Here is a 27,410-nt window from a genome sequence, read left to right as displayed (position 1 = left end):
TTATATTAGACTTCTGGGCCTGATTCAAGGTACTGCCTGATAATTGCGGGTATGAGCATCTTCTGCTTGACTTCCTGGGGTCAAACCGTCATCCAACTTGAGATCTGAGAATTGGGTACCTGTGTTTGTTAACCATGTTTATTACTGCCCTTCTGTTAATGCACAATGACCTGGGCAGATGGGCGCAGATGTCGGTCCTCAGTCCCACTGTTCGCAGAGACACCTGGCATAGAAACGGCTTCGGCTGGGTGCTCTGGAGTCAGAACATCTGGTTTCAAGTGGTGGCTTGGCCACTGTTTCACCGTGAACAAGTGACTTAAGCTGTGCGTGCTTTTGTTTCCTCACGGAAAATGGGGATGATGGTAGTGAATATTTAATAGGCATTAGATCCATCAGGCATTGCTGCGTGTTCAATAAGTTAGTATGTGTAAAGCACCCACAAGAGTGGATGGTACAGAAAAAGGCTCAGTGAATGTTAGCTAGCCACTGCTGCGATTTTAACTGTTGCAGAATGTGACGAGTCATCAGAAAGCACTTCCCATTTTTAACTCCCTTTAGAAAATCTGTTACACGTTCCTGACAACCTGTATCTCTGTTGGAAATGTCCAGGTTTTGCTTTTACGACGAGTCACTGCTGTGCTCGCTTAGATCAAAGGAAAAGCGTGGTCATTTATCACTTAAAAACGTGCCTGTGCCCTGCGCTGGCTCCATCCACCATCAGCAAGGGCAGCTGAAATCCCTGACTCTGAATGCTGCTTCAGGAGAAGTCCTTCACAGTACAGAGAAGAAGTTCCTTGTTCATCTGAACGTGGCATTGGAGCAGTTCTTTTTTGCACTCCTTTTGCCAGGCTCCCGTTCAGTCCACGTCGCCCTCTGACGAGGCCGACTTATTTAGAATTATTTTCAAGTGACGAACTTCTGTCTTGCCCAGTGTAATCATCCACCCTAATGCCTGTGTGTTTAGGAAGGCAGGCACTTAGGCATTCAGACGCTGGCAGCATCTCATCCGGTTTTCCCATTTGGCTGTCACAACCACGCCCAAGAAGTCAGTTAAGTCCCATTTTATAATTAGGACACTGAAGTGTGGAAAGATTATGTGACTGGAGCTCGAATGAAAAGTCCTGCTTGCCAGCTTCTCCCTTCTCAAGATCGGCCTTCCCTTTAAGCATTGTCTTAATGTACCACAATTTGGAATTATTTTCTTACTAAGCATTTAAAACTGTTTGAAATAGTCTTTCCCCACTGAGGACTGGACACTCAGTTATTTTCAAGAGCCAAGTATAAAAAGAGAAATCTTGAACGTCGATAGGCCGGGTGGACAAAGGGATACATCAGAGTCATGACCACTTAACGACTGTGTGCACCAGACTGCTAAGTGTGTCACCTTCCACCGTGTCACTGTGCCTCACTCCGGAACACACAGAAAGCTGAGGAAGTTCTTAGGAAACGTGGTGACACTTTCCAGAATAATAGATACTTCCCCGAGGGAGTTTCGGAGTTACGTGAATCACTCATCATTTTGTGGTTAATGTCTTCACAGCAGAATCACTACTATTTCTTACGGTACAAATGAAACAGACGAGGGAGCTCATTATAGGACACACAGTGGCCATTAATGATGTGCATCAATTGGACATTATTACGGGCAAAGGAATCTTGCTCTGAGGTGTCGTAGGTTCAACAAAATTAAACAGGGAAAATAACACGAGTGTTAGAGAAGTCTTGAAATAAAATTAACTGTGGAACACAAAACGGGGTTTGTTTATTGGTGGATATAGATCCAATCTGCATAAATTATCTAAGCATCTATGACATTTATCTCTAAATATGTCAGATTTACCAAGCAAGGTACCTGTCTCGTGGATAACCATTCATATTTTAACAGAATCCATCGACGAATGCTGTACTGTTTCTCTCTTTGATTATAGTTGAGTATCATGACCTATGACTTTTTATGAATTTATCATAAAATGTTTTAACAAAATTTCAACTATCCAGTAATAAGCCATTATGAGTGGCATTGAAACAGCTAACAGGCCGTTGGCGAGTCCACCCATAAGCAGTCACGCCATCAAATAAAACTAGTTTGGGCTCTCCAAAGCTTAAAAATATAGTAGAAAATGGAGCCTAAATTGAATAAAACCTATAGTAATAAGAACCTAAATGTCGAATTACTAAAAAAAAGTGCACGTGTGTTTGAGACAATAGCCTATACAGCTGCAGATGAAACGGATTTCCTTCAAATTAGTTAATACAAAGCTTTACTTGCACTAAAGCTTCTCTTAAGTCCAACTTACTACAGCCAACTACCACTTAAATATAAACTTTTAAATACACAAACACATTTTTAAACCAGAAAAGAACGAATGAACGTAGAAAAACTCAACAAAACACAACCTATCTGACTGCAACGGGGCCTGAACTGTTTGTGGGTGCAATGCCCACACTTGAGCCCTGTACCTGAAACTCAAAAAGGGAAATGAAATTAACGACCGAGATGGATTTTACAGCAGAACCGCTTCGTTTACCCTGCATGATGGTACATTTCTATTACTTTGGTGTCTTTAGAATTCACCTCATGCAAAGGTATAAACCACCTAGTGTCCATTAGAGACTCAGAGAGAGAGAATTCATGAAACCCCACGGAGGCAAGTGACATTCCAAAAAACTACTTAATCGTATTTATCTTTCAAGGAAAACTACTTGTAAATAAATATGTGAGCACTATTGACAGACGAAGGTCTCTCTAATAGGGTAAGGTTCCTTAAGAAATACTTTTCCCATAATCTCCTAATTTTTGTGGCAACGGTCTACTTTTGCTTCTTTGAGTTTTTTGGGGTGATTTTATTTTTAATGTGCATGTCAGCTATAACTTCGGTTGGCCTTCTCCTAACCCCCTCATTAGAGCTCCACTATTCACATATGTATAAATTAAAACGACATTTTTCTGCATATAAAATCAATATACTGTTTTAGAACATTTAGAAATATCTGTTAAAATATGTAGAGAAAAACCATCCATATGTTTACTAACTCAAATATGTATGTAAATATATTGGTTTTTATCCTTCTAGTCTTTTTTAGTATGCACATATATTTGCATAGCTGACTTTATGTGGTATAAAATATTGTCATTATTTACCTTAACAAGGCTTTCTCTTGGTCATTAAAAATGCTTAGTAATCATATTTTTAAATACAGATTTATAGTGGCCTAGTTACTGCAAATCAAGTTTCAAAATGCCTCCTCCCCACATGATTCTTTACCCTACACAGAAGAGTTTTGACACAGGCTAAAACCAAAGGCACAACTTGTCCAGGGGCCAGTTCTGGGGTCAGAAGTGAAGCTGTGAATGGCACTTGTACCAGCAAGCATGCTTTAGTAGTTTTCTTTTTGCAATCTTTTCGTATTTATCATCATCATCACCATCATCATCACCATCATCACCATCATCATCACCATCATCATCATCAGCCTCATCATCGTCTCACCATCATCATCATCATCATCATCGCCATCATCATTATCAGCCTCATCATCGTTGTCGCTTTATGTGACCACTCCAACTCTCTTTTATTCCTGTCACTGGTGTAGAAACAGGTGTTCCTTCCAGGTGAGGACCAGGATGGTGTGGGGCAGGTAAAAGGAGACCTGAAATCTCGTGGGTACAGATCAGCCCTGCAGGGCGAGAGTTTAGAGGGCTAGATGCCCATTCCCACAGGACGTTCGTGGATTCTCCCGAAGAAGCCTGACAAATGCTCACACCAAGGAACCTATGCTGTTTGTAGGCCATTGTTGGACTCATGGTCCCTGGCAGCTGTTAATTATTTTCTGGAGAAGAATTCAAGTTGCTCTCTCTACCTACAATTTACCTTCTTCAACAATTTTATAGTGTTTTCTCCTCCTTGAGTCCACGTCCTCAAAGATCTTTCTTTAAAAATCTTCCCAGCTTAAAAGGAATTGAGTTAATGTGGTTTTGACCACAATGGCCATTTCAAATGGGTGCAAAGAATTACATCTCTTTGGGCCAATGATGAAGATTTGAGACAGTCCCCTAGGGAGCCAGGCCAGTTCTCTCTGGTTTGGGGGCAGCTCTTCCCTGCTGGGTCCTTGACTAATTTCATCCTCTGGGAACCAGCTTGAGTATTCCTTATGTGAAAGGGTTAACATCCATCCCATTCTCCCTTCCCATCTCCAGTCCTTGGGGCTCAAACATAGTGAAGAGATGGCCTCAAATGTTCACAGAGGCAGAAAACAACACACAACCTTTCCAGTACCTCTAGGTAGTAACTAGGTCATAACCACACAATTCAGTCCATAATCCTAATTAAGTATCCTTCATAAGAAACCAGCATCTCATGAAGTGATCACAGCTCTTACAATAAATATGTTAGGAAAATATTGTCCTGTGAACTCAAGATCTGAGTTCATTTTCACAGATAAATGTAAATATACGCCCTCTCTATCTACCAAGTTTTGATCACTCCCCTTTCCCAAACATTGTCTAAGTAATGAAGGACAGAAACAATTCTAAACTATTTTAAATGATTTTTTCCTCTATCTTGAGCCAAGAAGATTGAGATAATTTTCTTTACTATTTAAGAATAGGTCTATTCCAGTGGATGTTAGAATGTTTTTCAGCAAACTCCAAATTTCCCTTTTCTTTTGTAAAATACTTATTAATAATTACTAATTAGGTTGACCAAAACTTTAAAAAGACACATGGAATAACAATTTTCCCAATTATTATATTTCTGAGCAAAGCTCACTTAAAAATCATTCATTCCTACTAAAAATATACATCTAAAATAATCTACGTCAATGTGCTGACAATCTGTCATCGTAAAGAAATTCCTTATGCTGTTATTGAGTGGATATGGAAAAGAAATTGACTAACTATGCTAAATATGGGCAAAAAAAGGTATTTGCATTTTTGAATTGTGGTTTATGATTTACTATAATAGTCATATTTGAAGGTTAAGAAAATGTATAGAAACTTGAGCATTTTAAGTATCTCTTACAATTCAAAAATAATGAGGAATATGAAGCTTTGACAGCCCAGTGGTATATAAGCAAATTCCTGCCCCCAACACCTCTGAGCCATTTACCATCTCAGGAATGAGAAAATGGAATGGAAAAAATTCCCTGCTACTATTCGCATGTGCATATAGAAAGCACACGCATAACTTTCCCAGGCTTAAGTTGTCTTGAAGGAGATTAAATTCAGTTTTGTCAAATGTTCCCCAGTTTTATAAGGTATAGAACCAATATGTTGATCACAGCCCTATTGTTGAGTGAAAACTTGGGCATGAATGTAGGGATCACCCTTAGCAGGCCTAACCATAAAAAATAATTGTTAACAAAATGTATGAGATTATGGGAGAGAGAACGTGTGTGTGTGTGTGAGACAGACAGACAGAGAGACAGAGAGACGGAGAGAGGGAGAGAGAGAGAGAGAGAGAGAGAGAGAGAGAGAGAGAGAAAGAGAGAGAGAGAAAGGAAGAGATGGGAGAGGAGAATAAAGGAAATTCAACACAAATGAAAGACTTGTGATACATGTGGCCCTTGGCCTGATTCAAATATCAAGAAGCAATTACTAGGATATCTCTCTGCTTATTTTAAATTTTGAGACACACTTTTCATACAATAAAATCCACCCTTTTCAACGTACAGTTCTATGAGTTTTGACAGCTGCACACAGCTGTGTGGCAACAGAAAAAGCTGGTACTTTTCCGTCATCAGAAAACTGATAATGTTAGTGTCGCGGTGAGGTCCAGATGAAAAGGACACCCGCGTAGGAAGAGCAGATTGTGCCAAAGGCACTGGGCAATTTTCCTGGTGTCCAACCATTAAACCTCACGGTGACGGGTCCTTGTGACTAGGCTTCTTTTCAATGAATTTATCATTTGTACAAAACATCCTTCTGCATCTCCCCAAATGACTGGCTCGAAAGAACATGAACCGATAGGTAAATGTGTTGGCCTGATGGGACCTTAATTAATAGCTTAAAATCTAAATCAGAACAGCTATTTGTTCTAGTGATTTACAAGTTACCCCAGCACTCAGAGGCTCAAAATAACGATGACATTAATTGTGCCCACAGATCTGTAACGGGCCAGCGCTCAGCGGAGCCCACACACCTCTGGTCCACTGGCACCGGGTAGAAGGTAGGGGCCAGGAGTCCCCTGAGATTCACCCACTCATGTGGCTGGCAGCCGAGACCTAAGGGAGGGTGGTGGCCAGGAAGCTACATGTGGCTTCTCTATGCAGCCTGGTCTTCCTACAACAGGACAGTTGGGTTCCAAAGGTGGGTGTCCCTTTCATGCCCTACCCTTAGAAGTCACCTGGTGTCTACTGCTTGAGGCTGTTACAAAGGTCCACCCAGACTCAAAGGAAGGGAACACGCCCCATCGTTCAGTAGAGGAAGCGCTTCATGTGAAGAGCATCGGACTTAGAAGATGCAGTGGTGCAGCCACCTTGGGAAAATGTAACCTGCTGCTGTGTCACGAGCTGAGATGAAGAGGGGCCGAAATGATCCTTCGGAAGAATGAAGCTCATCGCATCTGTGCTCACGTGTGGCCGGGGCTGACCTGCCGTCACCCCGGTCTTCTCTAGCCCTGCATTGCTACACCCTTCTCTCACACCCGGCCTTCAACCATTCAGAGCTACTTGCAACTTCCCAGACCTACGCATACACCGTCTTCCTGGGGGACGCGCCTTCGCTGCTTTTCCCTGAGTGTCCCCACTTATCTCTTTGGGAATCGCTTGCCCTGAGCCAGGGCCTCCGCTGGGGTGCCATCCTTGGAAGCAGCAGCCGGCAGCTGCGCTGTCACTCCAGGAGCAGGCCCTGTGCTCACAGCCCAGGGCACCTGTGTGACACGGGGCTTCATGCATTTACCTGAGCGACGGTTTCTTCCCGCTTCCCTCCCCTCCCACGGACAGATGCTGATGATCTCAAACGTTCCTTAACAAACACTCCTCATGCAAAACTCCACCTGAGAGCCACCTCCCTGGGAACCCAACCTGCGATGAACTATTTAGGACAAATCCAATCTTTTGCTACAATGAACAAGAAAATGCTTGCAATTCACGCCACTGATGATGAGCGAACCTCCGCGACATATAAAGAACTCCTAGAAATTAAGAAAAGGGGGGAAAACGGCAGTATTTATCACAATTATTAATGCGTTTACCCTTTGATGTGGAAGTCTCACTTCTGGGAATTAATCCAACACTGCAGTATGATTCGTTGTAGGAAAATGTTGAAGTTGGAAAAAAACCAAGGGTCCGTCAATAGGAAACCGGTTACGTAAACCATCCACCCTACTGAACACTCGCAGCTAGAAAGGAATGAGGGGCCCCCGAGTACTGATGGGGAAGGTTCCCAAGACACACCTTCGGGTCACAAAAGGCAGGCACAGCGACGAAAAATCACATCGGCCGGTATCTGCATAAACAAATGCTGAATTAGGGACATCTCTAGGGGCCAGGGGACAGTGAAGTGGACAGAGCCACAGACAGGAGGAGATTCTGTCATGTTTCACTTGGGGTGGGGTTTAAAAGTGGAGAGAGCCGTGTGAATGAATGCGTGACCTTTTCACAGTGTGGAGTTGTTGTTTTTTTTTTTTTTTAAACAAACAAACTTCAAATCCATTTGAAATTAATTGTGGTGAAAAAAGTAAAGTAAGGATTATGAATCCAATGTAATCTTTTCTCCAAATGACCCCCTGTTGCTCATCACCATTTATGTAAAATACCTTTCACCCTCTCCTTTCAAATGCCCGTTTTATGATAGGCCAGAGACCCAGCTGCCGCGGATCTGCTTTCACGTTCCCTGTCAGGTCATCTGGATCTGACCACGCACAGTCCCCGACTTTCTCACCACGCCTGTAACCACGTTTACCATCCGGCACGACGATCCCCTCTGAGCACTTTTATTTTCAAAATTTTCAGGTTACTTCTCCTATTCACATCTTATATGATCTTCAGCATTTTCTTGTTTATTTGTTTTGATACTTTAACTGTGATATACATAGATATAAGTGCATGCATATGCATGCGTATGTGTACATTTGTATGCGTGTGTGTGCGTATGTGTTTGTGTGTACATATCTCTTCCTATCCAAGAGTGGGGTAGGTCTTTCCATTTATTCACATTCACCTTAACAATGGCACTTACTATAGTTTTAGTATACTTAAGTTCCTTTTAAATATTACATCTTTTTGATTAATATTTAAGTTAATTCTTTTTTCTAACTGTAGGCAGAAAAACGTGACTTAAAAATTATTCTAATTTTACTCTTCAGAATTCATTCTACAAATTTAATTAGCAACAATAAAGACTTAATTGCTTTAAGTAAAATATAGGGGTTTTTTTTTTCCTTCATTTTTGCTTATTGTTTAGAAGTCATTGATTAGCATTTCTTCATATGGGCAGATATCACTTGTGGGATTAACGTTGTGAGAGATGCTATAGACACAGCAAACCAAGGAGAAGCAGCAGAATTATTGCTCACGGCTCCTACCTGCACGGACTCCAGCTAGAGGCAAGTGACTCATGGCACTGGTCATAGTTATCGGGGGTCGGGGGGGGCAGAGCAGGAAGCGGCCACATGTGAGAGATCCTGTGGGAGGCACTCTCAAGAATGTCCATCACAGACAGATCTCTAGCGAACCAGACAAACAGAGATCCTGATGGACACTCTCAAGAATGTCCATCACAGACAGATCTCTAGCGAACCAGACAAACAGAGATCCTGATGGACACTCTCAAGAATGTCCATCACAGACAGATCTCTAGCGAACCAGACAAACAGAAAGAGGGAAGAAAAGCAACCCCCAGTAGCATGTGTACAGACACGGTTCTTCTAAGTGTCTGACGGTGCTCATTCCAGAAGGCACTACGAGGAAGATGTGCCTGGAGACCAGTGTTAACCAATGGCCATCTGCTTGGTGTCACTCAGGTGGGAGCAAAAATCCATAGTTTCTATGTAATTTCCCTATAACGAGTATTCCATCAACATTTTCAATACATTTGGGGGTAAAGTAACACGATGTTGGAAATACTTGATGTGAACTTCTAACATTTCCAGCAAGAATGACTAATTCGAATGCATATTTTGCATTAGCTAATGATATTCTGAACAGATCAAGAACGAGAGAGGTACCGGCGGCCTTTACCATGACCTGTCAAACAGCAAAGGAATTTTTCACAGTGCTGCCTTTTTGGGTAGGTTTCTCTAGCAAGTCCCCTTCCCTCTCAAAAAAAGTCAACATATACAAAACGTACCCAGCTTTTCACAGATTTAAAATATACTCAGCAATAAGAACAGCAATAAGAGTCCGGGAAAATGGATTTTCCATTTTCCTACCGACACGCACTCGTGGCCAGGGGGATGTATCTGACTGTTGTCCATTCTTACCACAGAGCACTCCAAGCAGGTGAATTTCGGAGCGCCAAGAACGCAGGTGTAACTGACAGGACTCCTGGATCCTTGAAGGCTGTCGCAGGTCTGGGGCAAAATGCCCAAGATCAACATCGCACTTTACCCGCCTGCAGGCACCAACATCACCTGATAGCACAAGTCCCCCCTGGCTCGTACACTGGCAGAGGGGAAGCCGTGTCTTCAGCAGGTACCGAGAGGCAGTGTTCTCTTCGACCTCTGAAGCAGGTGGACATCTTGATCCAGCGCAACCTGGAAAACTAGTTTCAGTCAACATCAGACGGCGGCCTTCAAACATGCTGGGTGCAGAAGAACCACTCTCACTTGGATTCCTTCTAGCAAATTCCAGCAGAGTGGACTGTTTGGGAGTTCTAAGGGACAAGTACATCAGTTTTAACGTTTTATTGAAATGCTCTTGATGTAACTCGGGCAAAGTTCTAGACTAATTAACGAAATCTGTAAATGCCACTCGGTTGGGGAAGAAGATCAGGCCATAGATGGTTAGAAGAATTATTTCTCAGTTGTGAACAGGTGACCACATTATCAGAACACAATCATTTACTAGCATGCCAATGATCAGCAACGCACAGACGGGAAGCAAGCAAGCTGCAAGCTAATCTCATAGATTCGATCGGGGTTAATTTACTCTACGGCGATGACATGTCACTGCAGCATACGTAAGAGCCACGTTTGAGGTAGCGCCGTCCAAAGATGCAATAAGGGAAACCTGACCCCTCCCCAGAGACCAAACCAGACGGCTGCTGTGCTGTCATGGGCAGGTCATGTTCCGGGAGGAGGCAGGAACAGGAAGACCCTCGAGCCCAATAACACTACAGTCATAAGTTTCGTCAAATACCTTAAAATAACGCTGAAGGTACAGGTGTCACTACTCTAAAGGCTTTCCTATACGCTTTCGTTTAATCAATTTCCTATACGCTTTCGTTTAATCAATTTTTTTGCTGCATGGACTTCATTTTCCGCGTTTTATAGCGGACAGCTAGGCTGCGAGCGGCCAGGAGTCCAAGTTTGCACAGTTTGAGCTGGAAGCACAGCCCCCAGGTGGTCTGATGGCGGAATGTCCCCACCTTCACTGTGCTGCTCCCCGATGATGGCAGCCACCAGTGAGACAGCGGACGGAGGAAGAATGGTTCCAGGAAGACAGGGCTGGGGCGCTCGCCCCGCCGGCTCGCCCCTCCACCGCCATCTTGTTTTGTCATGGCCAGTGTTAATTCTGTCAAATTTTACTCCTTCAACTACGATAACACCTGGAGTCCGGTGATGTCCTGGTTCTTGGTTCACAGCTCCGTGGGACTGGGCATCCAGAACTGTCAACCATGGGACCTCTGTTCCTATGATGCAATACTACGCAGCAATCAAAAGAAGACGCTCCTGATACAGCAGCACAGGTGAACCTCACAGGCACAAGCTGAGTGACAGAGGCGAGACTCGGAAGGCCACGAACTGCACAGTTCCACTCATGTCATTCACGACATTGGAAGGAAAGCAAAACCGTGGGGTCAGAGGGCAGACTGCCTTGCTGGGGACTGGGTGTGGGGGTAGCGACTGGCCACACGGCGGGCTGGGGAGGATCTGGGGAGTGACGCGCTGTTCTATTGTCTGGGAGCGGTGGTGATGACATCACTGTATGCGTTTGATAAGACTCACAGAACTGTACGTGAAAAAGGGTTCATTGTACTGCATGTAAATTGTACCTTATAAACAACAAAAAATGGCATATCATACTGATAAACAGCTTCAAAGGAATAAAGGAAACTAATAAGGTGAGGCTAACAAGGAGGGAAAAGCTTCTAGTTCAGAGTTAAGGTTGTAGAAAGTGACTTTCAACTTGACAGTGACTGACAAAAAGGTTATAGAAACAACATGCAACTTAGTTAAAGGAGCAATAATAAACTTCACCCTATGATCCATGAATGAAAAAGGCCAACATTGAATCCATATTCATTCACTGGCATGGCCTGCAAGTGCGAGCGGTATTTATTAGCACTGATCTGCTCTGCCTCCCCTTAGCTTGAAAGACCAGGCAGGAAAGCACATACATCGCTCACACTCTTGAGCCTTCTTTAAACGGTCTGCTCAATCTGCCAGGAGACCGGCACTAAGATGAGAAGGGCACACTGGACTCCCAGGACGTCTGCTGGAAAATCAGTACGGGGCCCAAATGAGCTGTCAGAATGCAACGAAGATTATTTACCACTTAAAAGTACCGGCATTTCCTACAGGGGAGATGAGCTTCCTGTATTGTAACTAAAGGTCAAAGTCAAAACACTCCGCAGTCCAAGGAAAGGCAAGGCGGATGGCATCGCCAGCGATAATTCCATTTTACCTGCCTACAAAAAGGTATTTTAAAACCGCGGGGCCAAAATCGATGTCTCCTTCCTAAGTCCCGTCGACGGGTTTAAGAAAAGGAGCAGAACAGACAGCACCCTGCTCCTGACCCTCTCCGGGCAGATGGAGGATTGTCAAAAAAAAGAAAAAAAGCAATCATGCTCCAGCACTGAGGGAGATGTTACAAACTCCCTTAGTCTCTTCCTGTCTGCTCCTTTATCTGCTATAGGAAGGCGTGTTTTTTTTTTTTTTCTTTCTGTTGTCACCTAATCTTTTCTACAGCCTAGCCTATAAGTGAAATCTCTCCATTTCCTGATCTGGCACTTTCTATCACTCTGAATTAAATGACACTGAAATCTCCTTGCACGGAATGATGCTATTTGGGTGCATAGAGATGAAAATGGAGAGACAGGCATGATCGGCGGATTTGAGCTTGGACACTATCATAAAATTAATTTAAAAAAATCAAAGGAAATCTAATTTCAAAAGTTTTAGGAAACCTGGTCTCTACTGGCAGAAAAATAAAAAGGATAGGAAGAAATACAGTAGAGTGATATAAATGGGAAAAAATAGTGAGATAAACTAGTAGGAAAAAAACCTAACTGGTAAAATCAACTTCACAGTAGTAAAAATGTACTTGAGGGTTTCAACTAAAATAAAAGGGAGTTTTTAGGTAGGGATGTGTTTAAAGAACATAATCCAAGTTATCTTTTATTCTCTCAAAAGATGAGGTCGAACAAACTGTAGTAAAGCTTAGTAAAATTAACTAAGTAGAAACTTAGTAAAATTAACTAAGCTTCTAATATTGGATGGTATACTTCCCCACGTGGAAATTCCACTGGAAAAGATTTAAGTTAGATCAGAAATGCAATTCTTAAAAGAAAAGACAAACAATATAACACGCTACTTAAGTGATCTTATATTCACCTCCCAGAAGAACAAAAAGCCCAATAGATTCTTATAGGTCGGCCTCGACTGAAATGCGTCCACTGGGTTATCTGTTCACGAGCACTGTGTACTTAGTCTTGTTTGAGCAAAGAGTCAGAAAGAAACTACCTTTAGGTGAGTCAGGAGCAATTTGGTAAATAGAAATGACATTCACCTGACCTGGGTCTTTGATTGCATGGACCTGAAGGAAGAAAAGTAAGTTGGAACAGGTGAGTATTCATGCAGGGGATGATGAGCTGGGCCCCCTGGTGTGGGGCTGATTCTGCAACACTAGGTGGGGAGGAGGCGTGGGCACCGTAGAACAAAGCCAAGCCCAGCCCAGCCCAGCCCACAGCAGACCTCTCAGAGTTCATGTCCATGTGAGTCCTCCGCATTGATTTTGTTTTGGGCCTTGTGCTTTTTTTTTCTTCTTTTTTTTAAATTCCGGGGAGGTTTAAACATTTTATGGCATTAGAGACTCATTTTTTTTAAAAACATCGATGCCTAAATATAGTTGTTTTTTATTTTTATTTTTTTTAGAAAGTTGGGTCTTTATAATGATCCTTTTAGGTAAAGCAACTGCAAAAAAATTATTTAAAAAAGCCTATGCTGTCACATGTAAAAGGCAGGAAGAGTCTATTCCTATAAAATGCAAAGTGATCATGTTCCTTGTAGGCGAATCCTTCCAGACTGCTGACATTTCTTGGCTTTATAACTGCCCTCCCCCACCCCCTTATTTTGCTAATAAACTCCCAGCTCTGTAAAGGGCAGTGACCAACCAGGCTTAAGCCTAACTAGCTCTGCAGCCACCTTCCTTCTGAAACTCGACACCCCAGCAAAGTGCACAAATTCCCTCTTGTTTACTAATGGCCAGGGCTGACTTGTGACATTCATCACAGAGCTGGAGTAAACAGAGAGGGTGGAATGGAAAAGACAGGTGCGGGCCTCTCTCTGGCACCCTGACCTAGCCCTCTCCCCCAGCACCTGCATCTGGTAAGCGCTCACTCATCTTTCAGGTCTTAACTCATTTCATCCTGGAAATTTGAGGCCACCGGCTGTGACGCACGGCTTCCTAGAGTTGTCGCTGCAGGTGGCCTTCCTTTAAGCGTCACCCACTTGCCTTGTTGAAACTGCATCCCTGACTCCATTAGAAAGGCAAGGCCTCTGTCTTATTTCTCTACATCCCATGACCCAAGAGAGCTTGACTTGGAGAATGAGGATCCATGAGGCAAGGAGAATACTATTCAGAATGTTCCTATTTCTAGTTAACTTCTGTTTTCAAATTGCCCAATGGGAAGTCATTCTCGAAATAGTTCTCCTTCCAACATATTAAAATCGTAACTACTGCTCAACAACCATCAGCACAAAATAGGAACCATCCAGAGAACAAAGGACTCTACAAGCTGGGGACATTGCTGGAACGGATGTGGCACCAGACCTGTGCTACAGCCATCAGCACTTCCCACGACACGCACACCACCGCCTCCCACCATTAAACGGGGAATTTGCGGAGCTGGTCCCGGAGCCCCATGCCTTAGCATTCTGCCTGCCACAGACTAGGTGGTCCACAACTGGTTAAAGCTTTTACTAGAAAATGGATGGTTTCAGATCTGACGAAGCCACAAGCTTTACAGAAAGGTCCATATGTTGACTGTGCTTTTCAAGTCACCTTTACCTATTAACATGCTAGCGTCATGCTCACCCCTGCAAGTCTAGCCCCTCAAATACCGAATCTACATCAGGAAACATAAAGTCACCTCTGACAAGGCAGATGCACAGGCCCGAGAAGGGAGGCTCGGATATCAGGAATTTCGTCTTTTACCGTAAAGAGATTTCTTGTGTGTCAAGAATGAAATACATTTTTCTGAGGTGTATTTAAATCATGAGTTATAGCAAAAAGAGGGAAAGTCACTGGATAGAATTTTGATTGTGATTTAAAATGTCTACTCTTCGCTGATTTTTAACATTTAAAGCACGAGCCAGTACCTTCCTTCGCCATTTACAAAGCAGCCTGGGTTATGATCGGGAAATACACATCTGTTTGGAATATGCTGGCCAAATCCACAGCATCTCTGCACATTAATATGTTAATATGTAATTAACGTTCCCCAAACCAGAAGCCAATCAGTCAATGAAAGAAGGGCTGCCTACAAGTAATTTAGATACAATTATTTTCAAACAATGATGGCCTGGAAAATGGAGGAAAAAAAACAAACCTCTCAGAGGTTCAACACAAAAAAGCTGTAAAACAGCTGAAGAGAATAAGTATATGTTTTCAGAAAAAATAAATTCAAAGTACTCCTCCACTAAGGATGGCAGTTCATACATGAACCACAATTCATTTTACTGTTTTAGTTTGAAGACACATAAAATGCTGGTAAGGCATTTCTCACATCCTGTAGTATTTTAAAGTTCAGGGCTTTAGTTTGTTTGGTTTGTTTTAGGCTTGTCAGATAACTAGCTCTCAACCAAATTTTGTTGGTTAGGTTTCATTTGGCCGTGAAACTCCTCTGGTTTAAATCTCGATTTTTCCTTCAATGATAATATTTCTAGACCACCATGCTAAATATGCATCCTATTTTCTGGCCTGTATCCATAACAGCTTAATGACCCCAAGAAAACATTAAAATTCCTTACATATGTTGCCAAAATAAGTAGACACTCTTTTTTTCACATCAATATCTATATGTTATGATTATCCTCAGTATTAGGAACCACCAACTAATCATCATCACAACTTCAAAGTTTCCTCTCTATTTCAGCGATAATTTGGTATATTTTCTTTATGTTACACCAAAGTAGACAAGACATTCATAACACAATTTTTTCAAATATAGGTTCAAGTAACCTTCCCATTACTTTTCTATTTTAATTTTATTATCACTGAAAAATTTATCCATTCCAAAATAATCTTTTCCTAGGGGTTCAAAAAGGCCATGGACAAATGCTTAAAATGCCGATGCTGCTATGCTTTGAAAATGTACTCTATTCCAGAAATTGTGAATAACTGACTCTCAATTTGCTAACTAGTGTAGGAACTTTAAAAAAGTTAACCCATATCTTTAGGGATTACCACCAAGTGGTCATGTCAGGACTTCGAAAGTTATAAGAATCCTTCCCTAACCTCCCCACCCCAAACTTTGTGTTTAAGGTAGGTATATTTCTCCCACTGTCAAAATCAAAGAGTTTTTAAAAATCAATACTTCCTTTCTGCTTATAAATTATATTGGAAAAGAGTCACATGATGGTTGTGATTTATGCCTCAGGTTAAACTCCAAAATTACATGAAAGGTCTCTGCTTACCAACTGCCCTACATATTGACAAATTTTCTGAAATCGCTTTTACTACATAACTTGCCTATTCTAGAATGAGAAGGGAATCTCAACTTCTGATAGCGATGAAACCCTTGTCTGTTTCCTCGGCCGCTCATCTATCTGATCCAGCCCCATATCACTGACTTTGCTCATTTTATTCCTTTTCCAGTCCCACCGCCCCCCGCCCCACACCCATGCCCCTGACACAGACACAACGGGAATGCCCCCCTCGGGCTGGCTGATGGCGATTCCATCTGCCAGGCAAGGCTATAAAGTCCCTTGCAGTCAAGCTCACAAGAGGATTTTACCTTCAAGGAAATACAGAGCATCTGCTCACAGTCATAAAACATAGCATTTGATTGCTTTTAATACAAGACAATACTATGTGTAAAGTTGGTTTTTCAAATTTTCAGTGAACTCCCCAAAGCCTATGATCTGTCTACATATTTTGTTTCTCTCACGGTGACTAGAGCAGTGAAGGGCTCGTGACTTCTTAAAAAAAAAATTAGCATTTTTTTTATGGTGGTAAAATACACATAGCATGACATTTACCATTTTTAAGTGTACAGTGCAGTGGCATTAAGGACATTCGCATCGTCGTGCAAGCACCGCCACCTCCCACCTGCAGAATGTTCTGTGACACTATCGTCGTAGTCTACAGGAGCCAGTTAGTGTCTAATGACACGATCCGGTTTTACTTCACAGAACTGCACACCTAAAAATGGTGTATGTTAGTTACTGTGTATTAATTACACTTCAATAACATGGATTGAAAGCAAGATAAGGAGGGACGTAGTGGGAGATGGGGCCGGTGCCAATCGAGACCCAGACCGCAAGGGGCAGGAGCACGGAGAGAGAGGTGGGGTTTTATCAGACGACGTGGGGACCCGTGACGGGGTCGCAGAGAGCAGTGGCGTTCGCTCACGCACTCACTGCTAACACTTTTGAGCATCTACGCTCCAGGCACTGTTTGAGCCACTGGAACTGGTCAGATGTATGTTTCAGAAAGCTCGTCCAGACCACACGAGAGATGACTGAGAGGGTTACGGGGAATAGGGTTTGCCATCGTCCCGGTAAAAAGTACTAAATGAAGGCAGTAGCAAAGGGGATGGACAGACAGCGAAGGCTCTACGTATTTTTACTTTTGTCCACAAATAGGGCCACCACGAAATCACTGGTTCCATCGCTGTGCTCTTACTTTTTAATCACTCAAACCAACGGTTATTTCAACCTGAATGAATTCGATGCGGCAAACAAGCATTTTGTGAGATCCGTCAGCAGCAAAGGATCTGTGGTACAGACAATAACACATAAATTGAGCACGTGTTATATTCAAGGCACTGTGGTGAAAATGGTCAAAGTAGATCAATATGATTTTCGTGGAATGTTTATGGTCATCACAATGATATCAGAAGGCGGATTTCCCACAAGCCTTGTTGGGGCGAAACTGGAGAGGACGTGAATGTTTATCAATTCCGCATTGAGTGGTTAAATAGATGGTGGGAAACTATACTGTGAAATACCATGCGATGGATCTATGTGTAGTAACCCAGAATGATCGCGAAGTACACCGTTAACAAAAACATGAGTTGCAGAACGTATTAAAAAGCACGATCGCATTAATGTAAAAATGCTGATTTGTTTGCATATGTAAACATCCCTATAGATACAGAGAAAAAGGTTTGGAAAAGAACAGAGGTGAGGGGGTTGGGGATGAAAGCGAAGGAGCCTTCGGTTTGCGATCCACATCGCACTGAGAATCTCACCACGTATTCCTTCCATAGAAAACTGCCGTTTTATAGGTTAGTGTTAACAAGTGTGTAGACTGTATTACATCGTGGCTCCTACTTCATACGGCCTTTACTGGTAATTCAAATCATGCAATAATCCTCATGGGAATGGCTGAGGCTATACATGTCTGTGCATACATGCTCATGTGTGTATCTTTTTAATGTGCCAGATTGCTTTTAGATTGTTTTTTTAAAATGGTTGACAGTTATGTATATCAGAGGACATGTGAGATGAAAACATTCCGGCTATTGCAAAGGGTTTCTCCTTGAGTTACAAAGAAACTATTTAAGAGAAATAAGTCATATATTTAATGTATTCTCACTGAAGTAATTAATTAAGAAACCTTTAGAATGCAAACCTATTTATTGCAAATGAGCAAGTCAAATCACGATAGTCTGTGGTCTTTTAGTTCAAAACACACTGAAATGGCACGCAATTCATTCTTTCCTATTTTTACAATTATGTGTCATCTGCATTTTAATGCCACAGACGTCATTCGGTGATAGCAGAAACTGTCGGGTCGACGCTGTCTCTAACTGTCTGGGCTCTAACTTTGTTTTCTTGGTTTTCAAATTAATATCTCCTACAAAGACTTAGTAGAAAACTGGGCATGGAGTGGTGGAGACTTTTTATTGATTTATTTTGAATTTTGTAAAGAACGTTTTAAAAGGCTGTTAACGCAAGGCCAGTTAGCAACTGCTGCCCAGCTCCAGTTGAAAAATTAATTTAAGGAATGCACATGGCATTTTCAGGGCCTCCTTCTCAGACACACTAAAACTGTACTCTTTTCATCCTCAGCCCACTTAAAGTTTCTTTTTTTTTTAAAGGCAAGATAGTAGGTGTAAATGACTAAGAAGAACCCCAGAGGACGCTCTGCAAAGCCGCAGAGTTGGGAGCTTCATGTAGAGTGTCTTGATAAGAAGCCTAGACTATCTGTAACCTGCTGATTGTGAGAAAAACCAGATTATTAAGAACCTTGTGAAGCCAACAAGGAGCTTAAAACGCATGCGAAACTTGGGATGACACATGGGAACAGGAATCTCAGTACTCCGTTACTTTGGTCCACAGCGCTAATCATCTGTGACCCCAAGTGACATTTAGGAGTGACTCCTATCACAGATGCCAAAAATAAAAACTAAAAAAAATAAAGCCACGGGAAGAAGAGATAAACATCTTTAAGTGTCAAAAGAGAATTATAAAAATGTAGACAGGAAGAAGACAGAAACTGCAAAATCCACCACATGTAACATTTAAAAGTTCTTTCCTTCCTTGGAGTGACCTGAGTTGACTATTACAGCATGAGACGAGCGGACCAGGCAAGCAGGCTGCCGTCTGTGCATGTTAGGAAATGCATCTCCCTTTCCAGGTGTCCCTGCATTTCGGCCCCATTTACCTCTTCGGCTGGGCGGCCTTGTGCAGTGAGCAACCTGCACAACTCAGGAACATCACTTGTTTAGTAATGACTTAGTTCAGTTGCAGAGTGAGCGATGTGAACCTATGTGTTTGACCTGAATATGCAACAGGAAAGAGTTGGGGATTTGGTAAAGATGTGGTTCCTCACAGGTACATTAGCGCGGCACTCGTTAAATGATCTGAGCTGAGTATTAGAAGGGGTCACATCAGAAAGAGTTGATCTACACCTTGGTTATTATTTCTGCCAACCGCAGAGAGATCAGACACAAAATGACCCGTTACTTATTCAGATGTTAACACCATACACAACCAACACAGCCTTTCTCTTTCTCTATAGAGGGACTGCCTACTTCCAGTTTCCTAAGCACATTTGGAAAACTCTTGGTCATCAAGGCCTTGGAAGCCACACCTTTGTAGCAGAGCTGTCCTCAAAGCGGGGCGAGGTGGCTGGTCCTCCCGCTGGGAGAAATGCCTTCTCCACAACTTCCTGGATCCAGCCGGCAAAATCTAGCTCCTTTACCAAGCACGTTTATTTTAGTTATAACCGATTCAGCCTTTTGAAAAACAGTTTGATGACTCAGCGAGTTCCCCGAGTTAGTCTTAATCACCTTATTGGTTTACTCCCCACGTGCCTCCACGCCGTCCCCATTTAAGTTGTCATGTCCAAACATCCCAGGGGCAATGAGTCAAAGCTTGGGAAACTTGCAGATTCCAGGAGAAATACAGCAAGGAATCACCCCCTCTGCCTCCTCCCAGTAAAGAAGGAGCTGCCTGGGTCACCTAGAAATGTCTCAGAGGCCCCCAGAGAGAGGCGTGAACGCCCTGGGGCTTGGCGGGTGTGAGTGACAAGCCAGCAACATCTACTCTGGCCCGAGAGGGTCTCCGATCACCCAGGGGGGACAGCGGGGGGAAGGCATGGTGGTGGCGAGAAGGGAGGCTGCTGGCTGCTGACTTCGGCTACCCAGAAAGAGGACTTGTGTCTGGAAGCTGTCCCCAGCCTCCGAGAGGTCATGTGCACTCCGAGATTCTCTATGTCACACCAGTGCCTTTTCCTTAATTTTACATGAGCAAAATCCTGCCCCAAAACGACGTGAAAGACCAAGGATGCCTTGAAAAAGGCCTCGCTCGCCAAGGAAGGGGTCGGCTCGCTCACCTCGATGATGTAGAGGACCACGTTCTTGTAGAAGCAGTACAGAATGCACTTGGTCACGCGGCTGTAGCTCCAGGCGCCGTGCACCAGCAGCAGCTTCTCCAGGTAGGAGAACTGGAAGAGGGGAAAATACGGTTCAGGAAGGCCGGGCACCTGGGAGTACAAGTCACAGACTGTCCCTTGGGGGACATGACAGGTAAGGTCATAGAGAAAACCAGATTCTGCAGTTAGGCCGAGAAAAATCACGCTAGAAAACTAAAGATGGGAGGTTTCGGACCCAGTGGGAACAGCTAACATCTGTTCCCAAACCTATGTAACTGTCACCTCCCCCAAACATGCGGCTGGACGGCTAATTGCTATTCTCTCGCAATTCTATTAAGCAGATGCTCTGTAAGGGTCTTAATTATGAAAAGAAAGTGACCGCCTGAACTCGAGGAAAAGTCCAGTAGGAATCAGACACCTCTGTTCAATCACAGATTTTATGGTGACGACAGGAGTGAGGAACAGGTCACTCGTGCACCAGTATCTTTTTGAAAAATGAGACACACATATATATAAGACCTAGTTCTACTATCAGCCTGTGGGTTAAAAACAATTACAGACACACAGAGACACACACATGCAGAAACACACCTGTGGACACAGAGGCATATGGACACACAGAAACACACAGAAACACACACAGAGACACACGGTCACACACACATAGAGACACAAACACACACGGAGACACACACAGACACCCCTCCCCCTCCGCCTCTATTTCTGTGCCCGTTTTGTTGTTCTTTTGGCCTCTGCTAGCACAGGGCGCTGTGCAATTGGGAGAAGCAAACACCGACAAGCAGCCAGCACACTGAGCTGAGAGCGATGCAGAGGCTCTTCCAGTTTGACATATTTGGCGATATCCTAATATTCCAACAAAACGCTGGCACCCTCTTTGGGGCACACCCGAATCACGTCTCCTCAAGTCTCCCCCTCGCCTGGCCCCCTCGCCTGGCCTGGCCTTCTGTATCCTGTTTCACGAAGGTCCCAGAGGCGCGGACCCTGAGCTGGGAGGAGGGAGGTGATACTTTTCAGTTTCGTGGATTGCACCGTGCTCTGGCGTGAATGCACCGGTAGGGAGGTGCCTGTTGAAACTCACGGTTCCTGTACATTCCACGAGCCTCGCACACTTGGAATTGCCCCCCTGGTTGCCTTGAACTAAAACCTTAATTCCCTATTCTAAGGCACAGGACAGGGTGAGCTCCAGCTCGAACCCCATCGCTCTACATCCAGCTAAACTGGGGACACCCGCACATGTCAGGAATTCCATTGCCATTAGAAACGTCCTCTTAATTTCAGACAACTTTTGAAATTAAATCTAACTGGACAAAAGGCTCTGACTGAAAATACAATATATTTTCTAAAACATTATTTTCAAGAAGAAGCCACATGATCATTTCTGTTAGTTCTAAAGAAGATCCTCTCCGACAGCACATCACCTTTGAATGAGTTCTTCCAGAAGATCAGGAGGGGGGCAGGTCCCTCACCTCCGTACCCCAAAAGCTAAGTGACAGCTTCTAAATGGCAAGAGGAGGTGCACATGGAAAAATAAAACTGCCCATCGAGGGTCATTAAGGGTTCCAAAGGGGAGCGGGGAATCGTAAAAGAACTAGCTAAACAAATGAAAAGGAAGTTTGTAGGTGCCCGGGACACCCCAATGCTAAACTTCAATGGGCACACACAACACCTGCTGGAGTCATGGGGGTGGGGGCTTGACTTGAGCGTTACAATGATTTGTTTCCAGAAAAAAAAATACACTAAATCAAAATGCCGTTTTCATGAGGTCATTCAAAAAACATTACGAAGGCAGGGGGCAGAAATGATTCTCTCTGGGGGAGAAGAGGCAGTTGAGGGCTCCAGGCACACACAGGCTGCCCATGGGCCAGGCAGCACATCATGGGATGGCTGTCAGTGCCCGGAGGGCCCCGATGGATAAAGGCACGGGGCCAGCAGGGAGGACACAGAACGAGAGCCCCGCCTGCTCGCGATTTCCCCAGGACACATCTTGCAGCTGGATTTCCTTCTTCCGTACATAACCCCATGGGGCGCTTTCTCAAAAACTCCATCAAAAATATACTCATCCACATTAAAATGAACAGATAAAGACAAGCCTCTAGCTTCAACCGAAGACGTTTATCATTTCATTGGGGGCAAAGGAATTCATCCAGATTGTGGCATTTTCCGCTTTGTCGGCATTGAGGGGGCGCGGTGTTGAGTGGAGAGGCTGTCGGGCAGGGAGGAACCCTAAAGCGATGGAGCCTCTGCTTGATTATAAACAGGACCGTGGGATGGGATGTGGGGGGCATTTGTCTGTTCATTTGGCAGAGGTGACTCTTATGCTGGAGGGGCAAGACACGCCCTAACTAGAGTTACAAAGGCCTGCTCCCCTAACTTTCTTTGATGCTTTTAATTCGAAGAGAGCAATGGATCCAGATTCCACATCCTGTCAGTGTGCAGTTTCAATAAAACAGGTCATGGAATCACCTTTCCCCAGACATTTTAAAGACAAAGACAGACAAATATTTACCGGGAACTCCTAGGAAACCTCTAAAGTTCTCTCCTGGCCACATGATGCTATAACTCAAGGATTTAATAACACTGGGGTGTAGAACATCTACAGTCGCTGACAGACTACAGGAAGTGTGAGTCCCCGAGGCCTTGGCGTGGTGGACTCGGGCAAGCGAACGCGCAGGTGTGCGAGGCTGGTCCCCAAGGTCACATGCAGGTCTGGTGCTCTCTGACCCTGAATGCTCGAACCTGAGGCAGGTCACCTAAAGCGAAGGAGCCCCAGTTTTCCCACTTGTAAAACCAGAATTCCTTCCACCTGCCCCGAGCAATTATCTTGAGGATTTATTTGAAATCAGAAAAGGCACGCGATTGATTTCATGTGCTCTTCGGAGTCATGCGGATTTTGTAATTCCTCTCTCGGTCTGCAGAACCACGAGCTGGGAGGGAGCCTGAGAGGTGATCTAATGCAGAGCACCCCTTGAGGGGTGGGGGTGGAGCCCCAAAAGCCTCCCAGGACGCCTGCGGCCCTGGGCTGGCTCGAAGCTCTTTCCCATTTTATATGCAGCCTCTGACTTCAGCTTGAAGAGAGAAAGGGCCATTATTACTCATGTTTGTGTGATTAGGTTAACATGGGCTCCCAGAGCCTAAATACTGCAGGAGCACGAGGGAGCCCTCGCCAGCCGGCAAACCAGCAGCGTCTAATCACACTGCCACGATGGGGAGGCGGAGGGAGACGTTCCGTGTTCGTTGTCGTGTCTACACTCTGTATGATCCTGCAGGCCATGTGGTCTAGGTGTGCATCCTGGGAGTCAGGAGGCTGGCTGAGCTCTGCTTTTTGACTGTCGTTAAGGCGCAGACATTTCTTTCGCCCTCGGGCCTCCTGTACGGCTACTACGGTGTGTCAGGGGCCTCAGCATGTGACATCCCATCCGGAGAGGAAGGGGCTGAAGTGGGCCTAAGTGCAGGAGGCTGTTTGCTGCTGACCCCGGGGTTGCGATGACCCAAACCCAGCTCATGCTCTCAGCAGCTCACTTCCCAGCAGCACCCTGGTACCAGCTGCGGAGAGGGTAGCAGCTGTTAATCGCTAGGGATGCACTCCTAGACCACGTGGCCTGCAAGACAAGGCCGCCAAACTGCACAAGATCAAGACTACAGAGAGACTCAAATACGAGGGTGGTTTCGCCTACGCAGCACCTCGAAGGGGTAGCAGAGTGCTGAGGGCTGGACTGAAGGGCTGGACTCAAACGCCACGGGATGTCCCTGCCCAGCTGACACCCCTGCCAACAGAATGGGACAGCTGGTCAGCCACGCCTCTGACCTGCGCGATGGCATAATCCGAGTTGTTGGTGGCCTGCATGCCCTCGTTCCCGCTGATGCCCACACCCACGTGGGCCGTCTGGATCATCCCAACGTCATTGGCGCCGTCCCCGATGGCGAGGGTGATGGCATTCACCCGCTTCTTAACCACGTCCACGATCTCAGACTTCTGCAGAGGAGACACCCTGGAAGAGAAGAGAGAAAAACTGTGACTGTGTGTGTCCTTCCGGGAGAAACAGCTGTGATCTACATTTAGCTGCTTTAAAAGGGCAGTCATTGGACAATTTCCAAATCCAGTACATACGTTTTATGTTCATGTGCAAAGAAGTTTTCAGAAAACAGTAGCTTGTGGCTTTCAAACATTTGCCAATTGCACAGATGAAACATACAACTGAAAACCAACTGAAAACACAGCCTGTTCTCAATCACTCGGCTCCGTGGGAGCCGTACGTGCAAATCCCCCCAGGGCATGTGTGCCTTCCTGAAAGATATGGGCAGTTAAGCTGGCTGCAGAAGCCTCAGGAAATGTCCTCCCAGCGAATCGGAAAGCTGGCCCAGACCCCGGTTTTGCTTTGCTGTCCATCATACACAACCAGGGGCCGGCAAGGGAGTTTTCCATAAAACCTGCTTTCACGAGAGGGAACGTAAGTTGGCAGAGCTTGAGAAGGGCAGAAAGAGGACCAGAGTAAGAGGAGGAAGGAGGAAGGAGGAAGGAGGAAGGAGGAAGGAGGAAGGAGGAAGGAGGAAGGAGGAAGGAGGAAGGAGGAAGGAGGAAGGAGGAAGGAGGAAGGAGGAAGGAGGAAGGAGGAAGGAGGAAGGAGGAAGGAGGAAGGAGGAAGTCAGGCAGGCAGCCTTCCTCAGGTCCGCCCCAAGGCTGGAGGCGGCATGTGAAGGATGTCTGAGGCAGATGGTCCAGGCTGGGCACTCACAGGGCAGCAGGTTGCCTGCAATCGGGCTGTGCAGTAGCACGGCCCAAGGGGAACTACCGAGCAGCCTCTGCCGAACAGGGGCTGTGTCCCTGAGGACTCCAACAAGGTGGCTATTCCTGGGGCGTCCGGGAAGAAGACCCAGTGTGAACCGAGGGTGCCTAAGGCATAGTAACGTTACTTATAATGAGGTGTTTGTTCAGTGTGTAAGACCAGGCAATACGCCAGGATAAAACGGCTGGCACCTCAGGACTGACTGCGTGTTATTTTAAATTCTGAATTAGTGAGCTAATTGATTTGGGAAATTTACAGGTAAACTCCTGAATTACAACAACATGTGCGCGTGCGCGCGCACACGTGCGCACGCGTGTGCACGCACGCACGCGCACATACACACACACATACACACTCTAAAAGACCTTTCGGGTTTCCCAGAGGACTTGTAAGCAAGAATGGCCACTCAAAGCCTTTCCCAGCAGAACTATGAGCTTTCATAGGGCCTCCAACCCACAAAGATGCCTGTCTCCAACCAAAAAAATGTAAATTTTACCACCGCTGGAAAGAAAGTATGTTTGGTGAGACAGCAAGCTGAATTTAGAGCACAGACACTCCGAACACCATTGCTCAGTTACAAAGAAATAAAAACTAGCAAGTTAGAAAAACAGAATCTGAGAGTTGAAAGGGCTTTTGTTGCATGACCTTATATTCCTTTTATCATTTTCACCGATGGGACTTTACAGCCTCCTGGGGTAGCAACTGTAAAAAATTATTATTATTTCTTTTTTATTACCGATAAGCATACTTAAATGTCCTAATTCTGTCCTCTGGGCTAGACTACAACAAAAGTGAGTTTTCTTTCAAATATTAGGAAGGTAGAAATATAAAGATACCCCTGGCACCTCCTTCCTCTTAAATCTCGGTTTCCGCTGGCTAAACGGTCTCGGGTCCTCCAAGCGTTACTTAATAGACAGGCTTCGGAACTTAAGAATGACTCTCAAGTGCGATCTTTTAGACAGCTGAGAGCAAAATGGCACAGAATCACCGTCGCCCTGGTGGTAGACGCTAGACCGACCGTAATGTAGCCTGACATGAGATTACTGGAAAGTTCACTGTTGTTTATCATTAGGCTTCCCGTTAACTAAGTGTAAGCGATTTTAACGCACGCGGATGTAAGCGCTTTCTAGTCCCTCCCAGTGTGAGCAACTGCCACTTGGAGCCAATGGCTGACATTCCTCTCTCTCATTAAACGTCTGATTGGCAGACACAGTCACACTTCTAATTTGCTATGCGAATGGGATTTCTCATTTTATTTTCAACTCGACAGAAGTAGAGATCAAATACGGTATGGAGAAAACCACCTAGGATTCAAAGTCAAATAACTGAGCATGACTCTGCTGTGCTCCATACAAACTCAGTAAACAGGGAAAGTAATTGTATCGGTTCCTGTCTTTTCATCAATGAAATGGGGAAAATGAGAACCACCCGCTTTGGAAGGTGGTTGTGATATATCTATGGGAAATCATTCTGCTTACTTGCAAGTGTGAAACAGGTGTTATCTACTGTCGTCCCTGCAGAAACTCAGTTATTGGGAAAAAATGAACACCTCTGAGAATGGTATGCCATCTGACCTGTGATTCTCAAACTGTGTGTGTTGGTACCCTGGGATGCTATTGTGGGAGATTATACGTTTTCAAGGAAATATAGCAACATGCTTCAGGTAGTGATACAAAATACTAGCTCAAAGTAGCTCATAGTTTCGACATTAGATCACTCTACTCCTTTGCATGACGGACGCATCTTTGTGAAGCTGAGTTTTCAGGGCTGCTATGATAAAAAAGCAAATATACTGTGGAAAAAAAAAATCAATGCAGAACAGGAAACGAGAGAGGCGGGATCCACTCCTGCTCCGAGGTTTGAGAAGTCGTACAGGGCTCGGCTGGTGCACCGTGCCATGCCGTCGATAAGTGGTTATAGTTATTTGAAGAACAAAGAAAATAAGTGTTATTTCTTTCTTTCACATGCATTATTGTTTCAAATGTCCACTAAGTTGTTAGAATATAAATATTCCTTAAGTTGCTTGAGCTTACCTATTTAATAATTAGAAACTGTTCGGTTTTTCTTTTGGCTCAGGGGCTTTACAAAGGAATTACTGAGATGTTGGGGTAGTGCGAATCCAGAGAATCTGGGAACCAAGGGGTTCATCACTTCTCCCCATGATTACACACCGCTCTT

At 44.5% G+C, this 27,410-nt stretch overlaps 1 protein-coding gene across 1 annotated transcript in view; it reads right to left on the bottom strand.

The window, feature by feature from the left end:
* ATP8A2 (ATPase phospholipid transporting 8A2) overlaps positions 1-27,410 on the bottom strand; it is a 470,091-nt gene that overhangs the window by 217,369 nt on the left and 225,312 nt on the right. Inside the window, exons 25-26 of the mRNA XM_006915835.2 lie at positions 24,254-24,437; positions 20,389-20,499 (exon numbers count right to left, since the gene is read on the bottom strand). Coding sequence (XP_006915897.1) covers positions 20,389-20,499; positions 24,254-24,437 — 295 coding nt within the window. The remainder of the gene's footprint in view (positions 1-20,388; positions 20,500-24,253; positions 24,438-27,410) is intronic.

This window comes from Pteropus alecto, unplaced genomic scaffold, assembly GCF_000325575.1.
Source record: "Pteropus alecto unplaced genomic scaffold, ASM32557v1 scaffold16, whole genome shotgun sequence".
NCBI classification, from domain to species: domain Eukaryota; kingdom Metazoa; phylum Chordata; class Mammalia; order Chiroptera; family Pteropodidae; genus Pteropus; species Pteropus alecto.
The sequence above is the reverse complement of the archived record's forward strand: the minus strand, read 5'-3'. Positions and strand labels throughout refer to the sequence as shown.